This window comes from Mustela nigripes, chromosome 14 (genome assembly GCF_022355385.1).
Source record: "Mustela nigripes isolate SB6536 chromosome 14, MUSNIG.SB6536, whole genome shotgun sequence".
In the NCBI taxonomy this organism is placed as follows: domain Eukaryota; kingdom Metazoa; phylum Chordata; class Mammalia; order Carnivora; family Mustelidae; genus Mustela; species Mustela nigripes.
The window spans coordinates 36,010,981-36,026,241 of NC_081570.1; the positions used below are offsets into that span (position 1 = coordinate 36,010,981).

General features: G+C 39.8%; 1 protein-coding gene across 2 annotated transcripts in view; it reads right to left on the bottom strand.

Moving 5' to 3' along the window:
- PIK3R3 (phosphoinositide-3-kinase regulatory subunit 3) overlaps nucleotides 1–14,577 on the bottom strand; it is a 122,320-nt gene extending 107,743 nt beyond the window's left edge. Inside the window, exon 1 of one of the 2 annotated variants that reach the window (XM_059374604.1) lies at nucleotides 13,736–14,577. In XM_059374604.1, the coding sequence (XP_059230587.1) occupies nucleotides 13,736–13,841 (106 nt within the window). In that variant the 5' untranslated portion in view covers nucleotides 13,842–14,577. The remainder of the gene's footprint in view (nucleotides 1–13,735) is intronic. The other variant, XM_059374605.1, reaches the window with a different exon arrangement.
- Nucleotides 14,578–15,261: the final 684 nt, after the last annotated feature.

Below are 15,261 nucleotides of genomic sequence, written 5' to 3' on the forward strand. Positions count from 1 at the left end.
TAGAGACACTTCAACAGTATCTGTCCTTCTAATCCAGGAGCATGGAATGTCTTTCACTGAACACCACAGAAATACAAATCAAAACTATGATGAGATATCACCTCATACCTGTCAGAATGGCTAAAATCAGGGCACCTGGGTGGCTCAATCAGTTAAGCATCTGGGTTCCTGGGATCAAGCCCCCACTGAGCTCCCTGATCAGTGGGGAGCCTGCTTGTCCTTCTCCCTCTTCCTCCGTCTGCCACTTTACCTATTTGTGCTCCTTCTCTCTGTCAAATAAATAAATAAAATCTTAAAAAAAAAAAAAAAAAGAATGGCGAAAATCAACAACACAACAAACAACAGGTGTTGATGAGGATGTGGAGAAAGGGTTATGGGAAATGGGAATGCAAACTGATATGGCCACTGTGGAAAAGAGTATGGAGTTTCCTCAAGAAGTTAAAAATAGAACTACCTTAAAATCCAGCAATTGCATGGTTACATATATACCCAAAGAATAGAAAGATACTAAGTCAAAGCAATACATGCCCCCCAATGTTTATAGCATCATTATCTACAATAGCCAAATTATAGAATCAGCTCAAGTGTCCACCGATTGATGAATGGCTAAAGAAGATGTGATACACAAATACACACACACATACACACACACACGATGGGCTGTCACTCAACCATAAAAAAAGATAAAATCTTGCCATGTGCAACATGACGAAGCTAGAGTGTATTATGCTAAACAAAATAAGGCAGTCAGAGAAAGACAAACACCATAAGATTTCATTCATGTGGAATTTAAGAAACAAAACAAGCAAATGGATAAAAAGAGAACCAAACCAAGAAACAAACTCCTAACTATGGAGAACAAACTGATGGGTTTCTAGTGGGGAGGTGGGCAGGAGGATGAGTTAAGTAGGTGACGGGGATTAAGGAGGACACTTGTGATGAGTGCCGAGTGTTGTATGGAAATGTTCAATCACCACTGTACACCTGAAACTAATATTATACTGTATGTTAACAAATTTAAACTAGAACTTTAAAAAAAAGTAAAAATAGTGCCCCCAACCCTGTTCTCCAAAACAATTTATACACAAATTTTAAAATTTTGATTCATGATTGAATTTACTTGTTCTTAAGTTTAAAAACAAAAACTATAAAGTATTTAACATGACATAGCCACAAGCTCTGGATCTGAGAGAGAGTACAAGCACAGGAAGCGGCAGAGAGAGAGGAAGAAACAGACTACCACTAAGCAGAGAGTCCCAGATGAGGCTTGATCCTAGGACTCTGGGATCATGACCTGAGCCAAAGGCAGCCCCTTAACTGACTGAGCCACCAAGGTGCCCCTAAATAGCATGTTATGATTTTTTTTTTGTATGTTATGATTCTTTAAAAAGATTTTATTTATTTGAGAGATTGAGTGGGGAGCCCGATTCAGGGCTTAACCCCAAGACCTGAGATTATGACCTGAGCTGAAGTCAGATACTTAACCAAGTGAGCTACCCAAGTACCCCATAAATTTATTTATTCTCTACTTTCTCCCCTTCCTTAAAACACTCCATGAATATATCAAGTTTTCCTGTTCTGTGCCTGGCCAGAGCAGTGCCTGGCCATCAAATATGTGTTGAAAAACATGAATACATGAACAAAAACATTTATGGGCACTTAATATGTTCCAGGTACTATGTTAAGTATTTTACAGTTACGAATTTACTAAATCCTCACAATAATCCCATTGAAGTAGGGGACCAGCCCTAATTTTGGGGTGAAGAAACCAAAACACAGAAAATATAATTAAGTTGCCCAAGGACATAAACTAGAAAATGGCAGAGACACAATCTAAACTCAGGCACTCTGATTCCGAAGACATCTCTTATCCACCCCACTATACAATTTATACTGAAAAGTCAATACTTAGCTACACAGTACATCTTTTTTTTTTTAAGATTTTATATATTTATTTGACAGAGAGAAATCACAAGTAGATGGAGAGGCAGGCAGAGAGAGAGAGGGAAGCAGGCCCCCCGCTGAGCAGAGAGCCCGATACGGGACTCGATCCCAGGACCCTGAGATCATGACCCGGGCCTAAGGCAGCGGCCCAACCCACTGAGCCACCCAGGCACCCCTACACAGTACATCTTAATTGAAAGACATGACCTATAGGTTACTTTAAAGTAGTGTCCTAATTTTTAAGACTAGTCATTCAAATCGTAATACATGACACAGGTCTCAAGCTTATTACTTCATTTACTAAATTTTGGAATATGGAATTTATGGTTTGGCTAAATGCTCTCTCATACTCATTTAATTGATGCACTAACATACTCTATTCCCAATATCTGCATGCCTCAAACAAGGAAACTGTCAACCAGAGAAGTTAGCTTCCTCATCTTCTAGTAAGCAACTGACAAGAAGGCTTTTTTTATTTTTTATTTATTTATTTTAAAAGATTTTATTTATTTATTTGAGAGAGAGGCAGTGAGAGAGAGCATGAGCGAGAAGGTCAGAGGGAGAAGCAGACTCCCCGTGGAGGTGGGAGCCCGAAGTGGGACTCAATCCTGGGACTCCAGGATCATGACCCGAGCTGAAAGCAGTCGTCCAACCAACTGAGCCACCCAGGGGTCCCAAGAAGGCTTTTTTTAAATATATATTATTTGTTTTGGAGAGAGAGGAAACATGTGCAGAGGAAGGAGGAGAGGAAGAGAGAGAATCCTCAAGCAGACACTGCCCTGCCCTGCCCTGCTGAGCATGGAGCCCAATGTGGGACTCCATCCCAGGACCCCAAAATCATGACCCAAGCTAAAATCAAGCGTGACCACTTCACTAAGTGAGCTACCCAGGTGCCCCAAAAAGGCCTGTCTTACATTAACTCTCAACACTATGTGACCCTGTGAATTCCCACTTAGAATAAGGAAACCTGTTTCCAACAACTAGATTACAGTTTTGAAAAAGGGGAAAAAATGCTGATTCTATTTACAAACACAAAGAACTCTGCAAGGCAGTATAGTTCTCCAAATTACTTTTCAGCCACTATTGATGATCCACCTTGCTAGCATTCATCCCCTCTGTGTTCCTTCCTGACAGAATCCCTCCCCAATACAAGGCCTCAGGGGAAGTTATTACCACTCCCAAATTCAGGCATGGCCATGGTTAGTTCAAGGGTAGCCACTAGTGATTGAGGTAGGAATGAGTACAGGACTCAAATCTGGCCAAAAAGGTGTGAAAGAAGTCTGCTAGGCATTTTTAGAGGTCATTTCTTCTCTCTAAAAAGAGGCAAAGGAAGAGAGATCTTTCTTCTTTTAGAAGTTCTTGTGTAGGTATATAGAATTGTTGAATCACTATACTGTACACCTGAAACCAATATGATATTATATAGTATATACATATAATAGATAGTATATAACTACACTTGAATAATTCTAAAAATTTCTTGTCAATTCTATTTACAAAAAAAAAAGTTCTTCTGTACAGATAGGACACCTGGAATCACTATACCATTTTGCTACTAGCCTGTGGATAAAGCCAATTCCAAGGAGAGCAAAATTGAATCGTGGAAAGAAAAGATTTTACTGACATTGTTGAACTGATGTAATCAACCAACACCTGAAGCTGCTCATATGAAAAGACAAAATTTTTTACTTCTTAATCCATTTTAAATTAGATTCCTGATGCTTGTAGTTGACAATATACTATTTTTTTATGAAACATCTCCCAGAACTAATCTCAAAAAGAGTCTATGGTTGGCATGCCTGGATGGCTCAGTTGTGGAGTATGCAACTCTTGATTTGGGGGCTGTGAGTTAGAGCCCCACATTGAGTATAGAGATTACCTAAAAATAAAGTCTTTAAAGAAAAAGAAAAAAAGGTTTGTGCTTAATTCCACAAATGCATATTAGAAATTCAATATGAATATTATACTGTCTTTGCAGAACAAGAAAGTTAAAAAGAATAGTACACATGAAAGAATAAACTCCAAAGTGTCATTTTCCAAGCACAAACAGTTCATTTCAATAAGCTGTTCTCTAAAACAATTTATACACAAATTTTAAATTTTGATTCATGATTGAAATTACTTTTTCTTAAGTTTAAAAACAAAAACTATGAAGTATTTAAGATGACATAGCCACAAGTTCTGGATTTGTTGCCCTATACCCTTAAACAAGGGTAAGCAATCTGTCCCACAAACAGAAGTCCAAGGTTGGAAAAGGTGGATGGTAGGACATCATGGTATTGACTTTAGCTTTGTGTTGCTTCTATTCACAGGACACAGGGCAATTTTTATATTGACAAGACACATGCAAAATGGCAAAATGTAGCAGGCTGGACCTAGCCTACTGCCTCATTAATACTTAAAAAAAAAAAAAACCCTATTACTTTATATTAATTTATAAATATTCACAAAGATCAACAAATATATCATATGTATCAACAAACAATTTGGAAACTAATCTTATGAGGCTACATGGCTGACCTTACCTTGTTATCCCAAATCAAGTCCCACACCTTCTAAATTTATTTGGTATAGTAACACATTGGGTAATTTAAATCTACATTTGGCACATGCTGTGTACAACTAGCCTAACAAACTTATTAAAAAGTTTACTACTCACTTCTAATTCTTCAAAATTTCAAAAATAATTTTAATTCAAACTCAAAAACATTTTGCTAACAACATTAAGGATTGTACTTTTTCATTATTTCCCTTTTTAGAATAAATTATCCGGGAGTGCCTGGGTGGCTCAGTTGGTTAACCATCTGTCTTCACCTCAAGTCATGATCCCAGGGTCCTGGGACACAGCCCTGCATTGCGTTCCTTAGTCAGTAGAAGTCTGCTTCTCCCTCATCCTCTGATGTTCCCTGGGTTTATTCGCTGTCAAATAAATAAAATCTTTTTTTTTTAAAGAATTTATTCATATATTTATTTATTTATTTGTCAGAGAGAGAGAGAGCAGGAGCGCACTAGCCCTAGGTGGGAAAGCAGTAGGCAAACTTAAAACTTAAGTCACAAAATGAAACTGGTTGGGTCCACAGGCCTAATACTTTAACAAAATATTGGAGAACAGGGTATTTCAAGCAAAAAAAGAAAGAAATACATAGCTTGATCTCAAGAAACTGATCTTGTATTGGGGAGACAAATTATATTCACAAAATAATTAAATGTCATAACATAACATGATTTTGTATCAAAACAATAGACCATAGTCCTAGGTAATTGTGGGATTCAGTGCTATAATTTTTTTTCAAGATTTTATTTATTTACTTGACAGAGACAACAAGAGAAGGAACACAAGCAGTGGGAGTGGAAGAGGGAGAAGCAGGCTTCCCGCAGAGCAGGGAGCTTGATGCGGGGCTCCATTGCAGGACCCTGAGATCATGACCTGAGCTGAAGGCAGACACTTAACTGACTGAGCCACCCAGGCGCCCCTCAATTCTATAATTTTTGGAGGAAGAAAAGAAAGAAAGGGGACCTGCAAAGGATCCAAATTTGAAGATGGGGGTGGGATGGGCATAATGCTTAATCTAACTAATAAGCAGCAGCATAAGCAAAAGGTTGGCGATGGAAATAAGAAAGGGTATGCAGTGGAGGCCAAGGAACTGGGCTAAAAGTAAAAATGAGAATGGGGCAGGCAGGGGGTGGGGTGAGAGGAAAACCTGGCAGGCTCAGTCAGTAAATCAGGTGACTCTTAATCTCAGGGTTGTGAGATTGAACCCCACACTGAGGGTAGAGTTTACTTTAAAAAAAAAAAATAAGAAGAAGAATAGAGGATTAATAATTAAGTTGGAAAACTGGTGCTAAAGATCATGTATGCCTAGTTTAAGAATATGGCTTCTGCTTAAAAGAAATGGATAGCGCTGATTATTTCCTTGTATTATTTCAAAAATTATTTCAAAATAACATTTGAGCAGGATTAACGTGGCTGAAGAATTCTGGATAAATTTATGGGGGAGGAGAAGAAGAAAGTAGAAACCCAGCAACCAGTTAGGAAGTGCTTACTGGTTAAGAACCAAGGCATTAGCAAGACAGACCAGCTCTGCCACTTGCTAGCTGTGAGGCACTGAGTAAGTTATTAAACACATCTAAGTCTCAGTTTCCTGTCTGTAAAGTGAGGTAATAATAGTGCCTATTTTATAAAGTTGTCGTGTGGCAAACAGTAATAGTACGTGTAAAAACATTTAACATAGAGCTTGGTCTATACATTCAACAAATGTTAGTAACTATTACCTTCATTATAAATCATTTTAAATGTGTGGGATGAGGAACTAAACAAGGACAATAGAAACTAAAAAGAAAGGATACTTGGAGTGACATTTCCATAGACTCATGAGATGCTGTAATTAGAAGAGGCCCTAAAGAACTCACTCAAAAACAAAAACAAAAGAACTCTTCCAAAAACAAAATGACCCCAGTTTAAATGTCAGGGATGAAGGGGGGAAAAAATGGAGCAAGATAATTCAAAAGGTTTTGACTGCTCAAGAGTATTCCAAGAGGTAGACTTGGGATAACTACATGTTAACAACATGCTGTAAGATATAAGCTACACGGGTGCCTGGGTGGCTCAGTTGTTAACCGATCTGCCTTCTGCTTGGGTCATGATCCCAGAGTCCTGGGATTGAGCCAGGTGTAGGGCTCCCTGTCCCCTCTGCACACCCGCCCCCCCCACCCCCCCGCCGGGCTCCCTGCTCAAAGAAGATATAAGCTACAACTGTGGCACCTGGCTGGCTCATTCAGAGAAGCATGTGACTCTTGATCTTGGAGATGGGAGATGGAACCCCATGTTGGACAGAGAGATTACTAAAAAAATAAACTCAAAAAAAAAAAGATATAAGCTACAATGAATTGGGTCCATACCATGTACCAAAGACTGTGTTAGATATTGATGCAGTACATCTAATCCCCAGAACAATTCTGAAAGGCAGAGTATTAAATCAATTTTATAAAAGAGCACTGGCATCCTACTTCTCTATGCAGAAAGAGGTTAAGTCCTAGCCATATAACCTTGGTAATGGTAAGAAGTAAAGCTAGGTTTGGAAGCCTTATCATGTTTCCAAAGCCTGTGTTCTTTCTATTTCACTCACACTGCATCCCCCTTTAATACCAATAAAATTCTATCACATAATTATACTTGTAGTTATTTTTCTACCTACCTTCTTAAATAAACATGTCCAATCTTTTCTATATTCTAAGAAAAATATAAAGGTATTCAGCATGAAAACAAGGAGAATGAATTTTAAAAGCATTATCAAAGGGAGAATTATCATACTTCTAATGAAATATAGCTGAGTATACTCTAAACTATAATATGTTAAATGAAAGCAATGACTAATCTTTTTCAATAAGAAAATGCAAACAAATTTGGCATGGCTTTTACATCATTTGATTATATTAACATTTGTCCCACACTACAATATCATTTTAAAAATGACACTAAGCTCATAAAAGAAATATCTTACCACACACAGGAGAAGCATTTATATAATAACCCATCAAGTGTTCAGTTACAGACAAAAATTCAACTACAGTAGAATGCCCAACCTGCTAACAGTAAGGACCACATAGTGGCAGGTGACCTATTTCTTTAGTGTGTTTCTCAGCAAATATTTTCCTCAACTACAGAGCCAGCCAGTGTGCTAGTTCTCTACCAGAATGTTACTTAATCTAAACGATGAAAATACCAAGTATGCCAGAGTAAGCAAGTAAGTTTCCTGAAACAATCTGTTCATCTGTATTCAAAAAAGTCAGAAAATAGTTTCCTAGATTGACCATCAAACTATGTAGTTGCAAACCATGTAACTTCTAGACTAGTAGTTTTCAAAGTGTAGTCCAGAGACCCCTGTATATCCCCAAGAGCCTTTCAGAAGATCCAAGGTATCAAAAAGTTTCATAGTATTACTAAGACATTATTTGCCTTTTGCACTCTCATTCTCTCACATCTGTACAGTGGAGTTTTCCAGTGGTTAAGACCTGTGGTATCTCAAAGAGACTGAATGAGCAGACATGGGATTTTTTTTTTTAAGATTTTATTTATTGGGGTGCCTGGGTGGCTCAGTCCTTCAGCATCTACCTTCAGCTCATATTGTGATCCCAGCATCCTGGGATTAAGCCACCTGTCATGCTCCCTGCTCAGCAGGGAGCCTGCTTTTCCCTCTCCAACTCCCCAGTGCTTGTGTTCCCTCTTTAGCTATCTCTCTCTGTTATAAATAAATAAAATCTTTTAAAAATATATTTATTTATTTATTTATTTATTTATTTGAGAGAGGGAACACATGAGTGCAGGCACAGGGTGAAAGGTGAAGGACAGAGAGAGAAGACAACGCCCCCAGTGAGCAGAGTAGGCAGCCCGAAGTGGGACTTCAGCCCAGCACTCCAGATCATGACCTGAGCCAAAGGCAGACTTTTTTTTTTTTTAAAGATTTTATTTATTTATTCGACAGGAAGATAGAGAGAGCGCACAAGTATGCAGGGCGGCAGGCTGAAGGAGAGGAGAAATAGGCTCTCCGCTGAGCTAGATGCAGGGCTTGATCCCAGGACCCTGGCATCATGATCTGAGTCTAAAGCAGACACTTAACCAACTGAGCCACCCAGGCACCCCAGACATGAGAATTTAGACATTTCCTATTAAGCCAGATATTAAAAACTAAAATGCCAGACATTAAAGTTATTTGCAAAAATGTAAAACAATGCCACTCTCGTCATTTGATTCCTTTTTTAAGATTTTATTTATTCATTTGACAGAGAGAGAGATAGCACAAGCAGGGGGAGCAGCAGATGGAGGAAAAGGGTAAGCAGGCTCCCCACTGAGCAAAGAGCCCCACTCAGGGTCCTGTCATCAGGACCCTAGCCTAAGACAGATGACCAATTGACTGATCCACCGAGGCACTCAACTTGTTTCCTTTTAATATAGTTATTTTGGGGGGCACCTGGGTGGCTCAGCGGGTTAAAGCCTCCGCCTTCGGCTCAGGTCATGATCCCAGAGTCCTGGGATCGAGCCCCGTTTGGGGCTCTCTGCTCCACAGGGAACCTGCTTCTTCCCCTCTCTCTCTCTGCCTGCCTCTCTGCCTACTTGTGATCTCTCTCTCTCTCTCTCTCTGTCAAATAAATAAAACATTTAAATATATATATATATAGTCATTTTTTCATTAAAATAAATTATATTAGGGGTGCCTGGATGGCTCAGTTGGTTAAGCAGCCAATTCTTGACTATGGCTCAGGTCCTGATCTAAGGGTCCTGGGATCAAGCTTCTTGTCAGGCTATACACTCAGCAGCAGTCTGCTTGAGGATTCTCTCTCTCCCTCTCCCCCTCCCTACACACACACACACACACACACACACACACACACACACTTTCCCTCTCAAATAGATAAATAAATCTTTAAAAAAAAAACGATGCTAACATGTAACATTTTATTATTTTTAAAGGAATTAAATATTTTTAAATTTCTTAACTTTATTCTAATACAGTAAATATTAGTAAATACCTCTTTGAGATCCTCAATTTTTTAGATTATAAAAGGGGTACTCAAACCAAAAAAAAACAATTGAGAACCACTTTTCTAGACCTTCCTATATTTATATTTTGCCAATAAAGACTTTTAGTTTTCTAATTATACTAAGATGTTGCTGCCCTACAATTTCAAAAATTTGTCTTGATAAGAAAATTGTTGGGGCGCCTACGTGGCTCAGTTGTTGGGCATCTGCCTTTGGCTCAGGTCAGGATTCCAGGATCCTGGGATTGAGCCCCACATCAGGCTCCCTGCTTGGCAGGAAGCCTACTTCTCCCTCTCCTACTTCCCCTGCTTCCCCTTCTCACTGTGTCTCTCTGTCAAATAAATAAAATCTTAAAAAAAAGAAAAGAAAATTGTCTATAGGTAATCTTTAAAAGTTAATGGATTATAAATTATAAAAAGAAATTATAAATTTATAATTTATAAAAATTATATTATAAAAAGAAATCACCTGTATCTTCCCAAAATAAAAACAACAATAACGTCAAAACTAAAAGTGCTAGCTTACAGACAACTAATCTATAAGCTTTGGGCATGAGTTTATCATCAGCTGTATATCTGTAATCCTCCACGAGCTCCTATACAAGAGATTGGGCTCTTTGAGAGGCCTACCCAGCAACTGTTCTGTTATGGAATAATCCTGATTCTATAATCACAAGAGGACTAACCAAGATGCTCAAAAGCAATTCTCTGTACCACACTCTTAACATTTCCAAAATAAAAACTTTTGTTTCATCTAAACTGTTCACTATTTCTACTGCTTCTGGGAAATACATAAAGATTAAGACATCAGACTTCCATTTGGATCCAATCCTTACATTGTCAGTGAATTACAGTAGATACAGCAGTCCATGCAGTAATTAGAAACCTTTGGGATGCATGGTAATGGTAGTTTTTTAAAAAATAGGCTGGAGGGAAACACCTTTGGAAAACAGTTTTTGAGGCCACTGGAAGCAATAATAGGTAACGATTTTGCATTTATGGTTCAGTCTTAAATATAAATGAAAATCATATTTTTAAACTGTAATACTAATATTACAGTTAAAAGCCTTAAGTCAACAACTGTCTAATTCAAGTTATTTAACTCAAGGCTATTGCAATAGCCAAGGAATGGGATGACCAAGGACAGTAAGTAGAAAAGCACTTAGAGGTTAGGAAGAAATGGTGCTCCTTAGATATTTATTAATTCAACACAAATCTATTAAATTCCCTACTGTTTGCAATACCTTGAGCAAGATAAGAAGCTCATAACTTGATGGGAAGATAATTCCATGGGATGGATAGTATACATAAAAACAGAATCTACTTCATAGAATGAAAAGGAGTTCTGAGAAGTGCTAGAAGAGAAAAGGAAAAGAAAGGAAGTATGTCTTCTAATATCAGGGATCAGGATATATATATCCTAGCAAAGAAGGCATCTAACGTAGATCTTAAACATGTAAGATTTCAACAAGTGAAAAGCATCCCTGGAAGAGGAAAAAGCAGACATTCAAGAAACAGCAAATATAAAATAGCTTTCCACAGAACCTGTGATGGACTCTAGTAAGAAACTAGACTGGAAAACTTGGTTGGAAACAAACAAACAACAACAACAACAAAAAAAAACAGGGACTTAAATGACAAGCAATCTGGGACTCTTTTTAATAGGCAAAGAAGGGCGCCTGGGTGGCTCAGTGGGTTGAGCCGCTGCCTTCAGCTCAGGTCATGATCTCAGAGTCCTGGGATCGAGTCCCGCGTCGGGCTCTCTGCTCAGCGGAGAGCCTGCTTCCCTCTCTCTCTCTGCCTGCCTCTCCATCTACTTGTGATTTCTCTCTGTCAAATAGATAAGTGAAATCTTTAAAAAAAAAAAAAAAAAAAAAATAGGCAAAGGAAAGGCACTGGAAGGTTTTCAAAGTCACTGAGAGATTTACCACTGGAAGGCAAATCCTCAGACGGTACTTGAATAATACTGTGGACTGAACAAAGTAGAAACAAGAACAGTAAGAACAGTCTATCAAAGCAGTCCAGTCAGGAAATAAGAGCTTGAGCTGGGATAGAAGATAGGAAGAAGACAGATACAAGACATGCTGCAATGCAACCTCTTCACTAATAATTTACTTAGTTTTAAGTGTTTCAAAACCTTAATTTGTCACACAAAACAAGACTGGCATCACATTATTTCCATTAAAACCCATTCCCATCACAGGCAATATTCCAGCATACTCAAGTGTGCTTCCTTTATTAAAAGCTGTTAGGTATAACTAACCATAATCTACACTAAGACTACAAAATGCGTAATAAAGAGCGGCATATGCATTCTTCCAATACTCTGAATAGAATCTCAGTATGCAAAATTTCATCCAAGGATGAGCATTTTAAACTCAGAAGTTTATTTCTATGTAAATGCACAACGTTTGGATCAGAATTTTCTATACAACCTTATAAGACCCACATCACTACATAATTATAACAGTCAACTTTTTTTTTTAAACCACTTTTGGACAACTCAACTGAACTTGGCCAATATTTTTCCACTGGGCCCAAATTTTTCAAACATTAGTTCCTTTTTCATTTTCTCCCCTCCTCCCTATTCACCTCTCCGCCCAACAAATTCCCTTTGTATGTCTGCAAGGCAAGATACTATGATATAGGGATTCTGAGGCAGTTTGAATATATAATTCTTATAATAAAAACCTAGAATTATTAACTTTACTTTTTACAGGAGAAATCAATGATGTATTAAATTTTCATTTACATGAATGACAAATGCATCTAATAGAAATGATGCTTTACCGTTAGGGGGAAACAAAGGGGGAAATACACACAATAGATGGGTGGCAAATCTTACAAACTTTGCAAAACACTGAAAAGCTGCATCTGGATTGCAGTCACAATGACAAAAGCAAATAAAGAAAGCTCCAAAATGAAGGGAAAGAGAAAAATTCTAAATTATCATAAAGAGTAAAAAAGGCTGATTTAATAGGAGTTTTTAATATAGCATCATTTAACACTCTAACTGGAAAAAAAAAAAGCCAAAAGATAATTTACAGCTCACAAGGACACAAATAATTTCTATAAACATTCTACAAAACAGTTATACTTCATTGTACTTGCATGGGCTCCAATCCTTTCAAAGGTTTCCAAAAATACATAGTCTTATAATAATTGAGGTTCCCCAATGACACACAATTTATTTTGTAAGCTTAACTGCAACACATTTTTAAGACATAACCAATTCATCCTCAACAAAAATAAGGAGTCACAAAGGCCCTCTACTTATTCCAAATCATTACGTAAAGCACTATCTGTAACTGCAAAAAAGGGTTTGAAAATTTGACAGCTAATAATCATAAAATGAGGTTAGAATTTAAAGAAAAACAATTACCCAACTTTTCCATTTTCCCTTCCTTTTCCTTTCTTACCAGATACACAAAATGTCTGTAAGGGTCTCAGACAAAGCTCTGAAGTAAAAATACAGTATATGTATACTTTACATTATGTGTATTCGAACCTATCACATATATGTACACATGACATAGATTCACACAAAAAGGATTCCTCCTTTTTTTAGTCTAAGAATTGAAGTTATATTAAACCCTATCCCATAAATTAAGTGAAATCACCATAAATTAACGAGTAATAAAATACTGCACGTAGATCTGTCTGAGAGACTATATACTGAGAAGAAAAACCTCAGACTAAGACCATGACTGAATAAAAACGCCAATCCCTGAAAATTACTAACCGGCATTTGGTTTCTGTAAGAGAAAAAAGGGGTCTTAAAATGAATAATCATTTAGGCAACCCAGTTTCAGAAGTTAACGAAGGTAAAACACAAGGAACCAAATAAGACAAACGTATGAAATGACAAGCTTTAAAGAATTCCCCCAAAGGAAAAGGCTTGAGTTCAAGGCTCGGGTATAAAGCATCCTTTGCAGGTAGAAGAATCTTTAATTGAAAAAAAGGGGGGAGGGGGGCACAACAAAAACCTGAACGACACAAAGTGAAAGAAACGGGTCTTTCCTCCCACCCCCACTCCAGCCCCCACCCCCACCATCGCAGGACAATAGGATCAGGGTCCTAACTGCAAACTTTAAACGGATAAACCAGAAGCAGTTTTACTGCAGCTCTAACTGCAAATCTGCCCCTCATCCCAAACCTAGCGCTCCCAGGAACACTTCTGCCCTGAAAACACCACCAAGGTCTAGTTATATACAAATCAGACCCATCACAAGATTCTTTTTCTCTCCCCAAGTACCTGGAGGATCCATTTCAATATAAAATATCAGTTCTGTCGAATAGGGCATCATCACCTCCCTCCAGTCTGCGTCATCGCGGTCCATACTCCACACCGTATTGTACATCGCGCTGTCAGGGGCAGGTCGTCAGGAAATATATAGAAAGCATATATATTTTTTATCTGATATTTAAAAATCTAAAAATATAGATCTGTAAAGTCCCACACGGATATATACTTCTGGGTTTCCAACGGCCGGTACAAGTCCAGCCAACTACCAGGACGAGGATGGGGGTCCTCCCCCGTCTCCTCTTACAGCACCCAGCAAAATGCCCCCCGAACTTTAAGTCTACGGGCTTTTTCTCCTCAGAGAGGTACAGGGAGGCTTGGGGCGGGGGGGGGGGGGGTGAAGGCAGAGGGCTGAGATGTTAAAAAGCAGCTTCCCAAAAATCCCTTCCACACAGTCGCTCTCCAAAGAGAAAAGCTCCCACTGCCTCCAAATCTTTCCTCGGCAGCCACTTTTGTGTCCTTCGAGGGAGGGAGAATGAAGAGGGGGAGATAAAAAGAACGCGCTGGGAGAAAGGTGAGGAAGTGACAAAGGAAGGCATAAAAAGGGGGGTGGGTGTTGCATTCAAGTTTCGGGGTCCCACTGGTCTGCAGAGAGCGATCCCCTCAGGGGCTGGGACTCGGGCTCCGTTCCAGTCAAGCTCGGAACCGAAGCTGCTGTAGCCTCGAGATGGGGGCCCGTCGGAAAGTCCAGTTAGCTCTGCCCGGCTGGGCGCTCCCGCCGGGCAGTAAGTAAACCCGCCAGTGCCGGCTCCCCTCACGCTCTGCCCTGACTCCAGCCACTAGAGTTTCATTTTAACGGCGCGGAGAGGGACACCCTCCCCCGCCTCACGCTCCCCCGCTGAGGTACCACCCAACAGCACCGGACAGGGGGGGAAGGCGACATCACTACTGCTCCTTCCCCTCTATACCGACTCGATTCGATTAAAGGGGGATTCTGTCAGGTGCCTGTGCAAGAGTTCCGAAAGCCGTCCTCCACTTCGGCTTTCAACTCTCCCCAACGCTCTCTGCGTTTCGACTTCTTAATCATTCATCCTCTCTCCCCCCAGCCTCAATCAGAATGGTACAGTCCGGGCGCTGGCCGCTCGCCAGGAGTCAGTGCCGGGAGCACGCGAGCCAGGAGGGGAGGGAGAGGAGAGAGGGAAGAAGGGGGGGTAGAAAGAGAGGATAAGGTGAGTGGTGATTGGCTGAGCTGGGTTGCCGGAGCCCGGAGCCTGCGTCTTTTGTCTGCCTTCCTCCAGCAAAGGAGCGGGAGACGGCTGCGCGCCCCAAGCGGACCAATCAGGAGCCAGCCGGCCTTGGCCGGCAAGGCGGCGATTGGTCAGAGCCCAGTTACTAAGCGGGACAAAGGCAGAGGGGGAAAAGAAAAGAAGAGGAAAAAAAAAAGAAAGAAAGAAAGAAAGCGCAAACGGCGGTTACTGACAGGCTGGGCGAGCGCTCAGGGGCTCATGCTGCCCGGAGACAGGCGGGGCTCCCGCTGA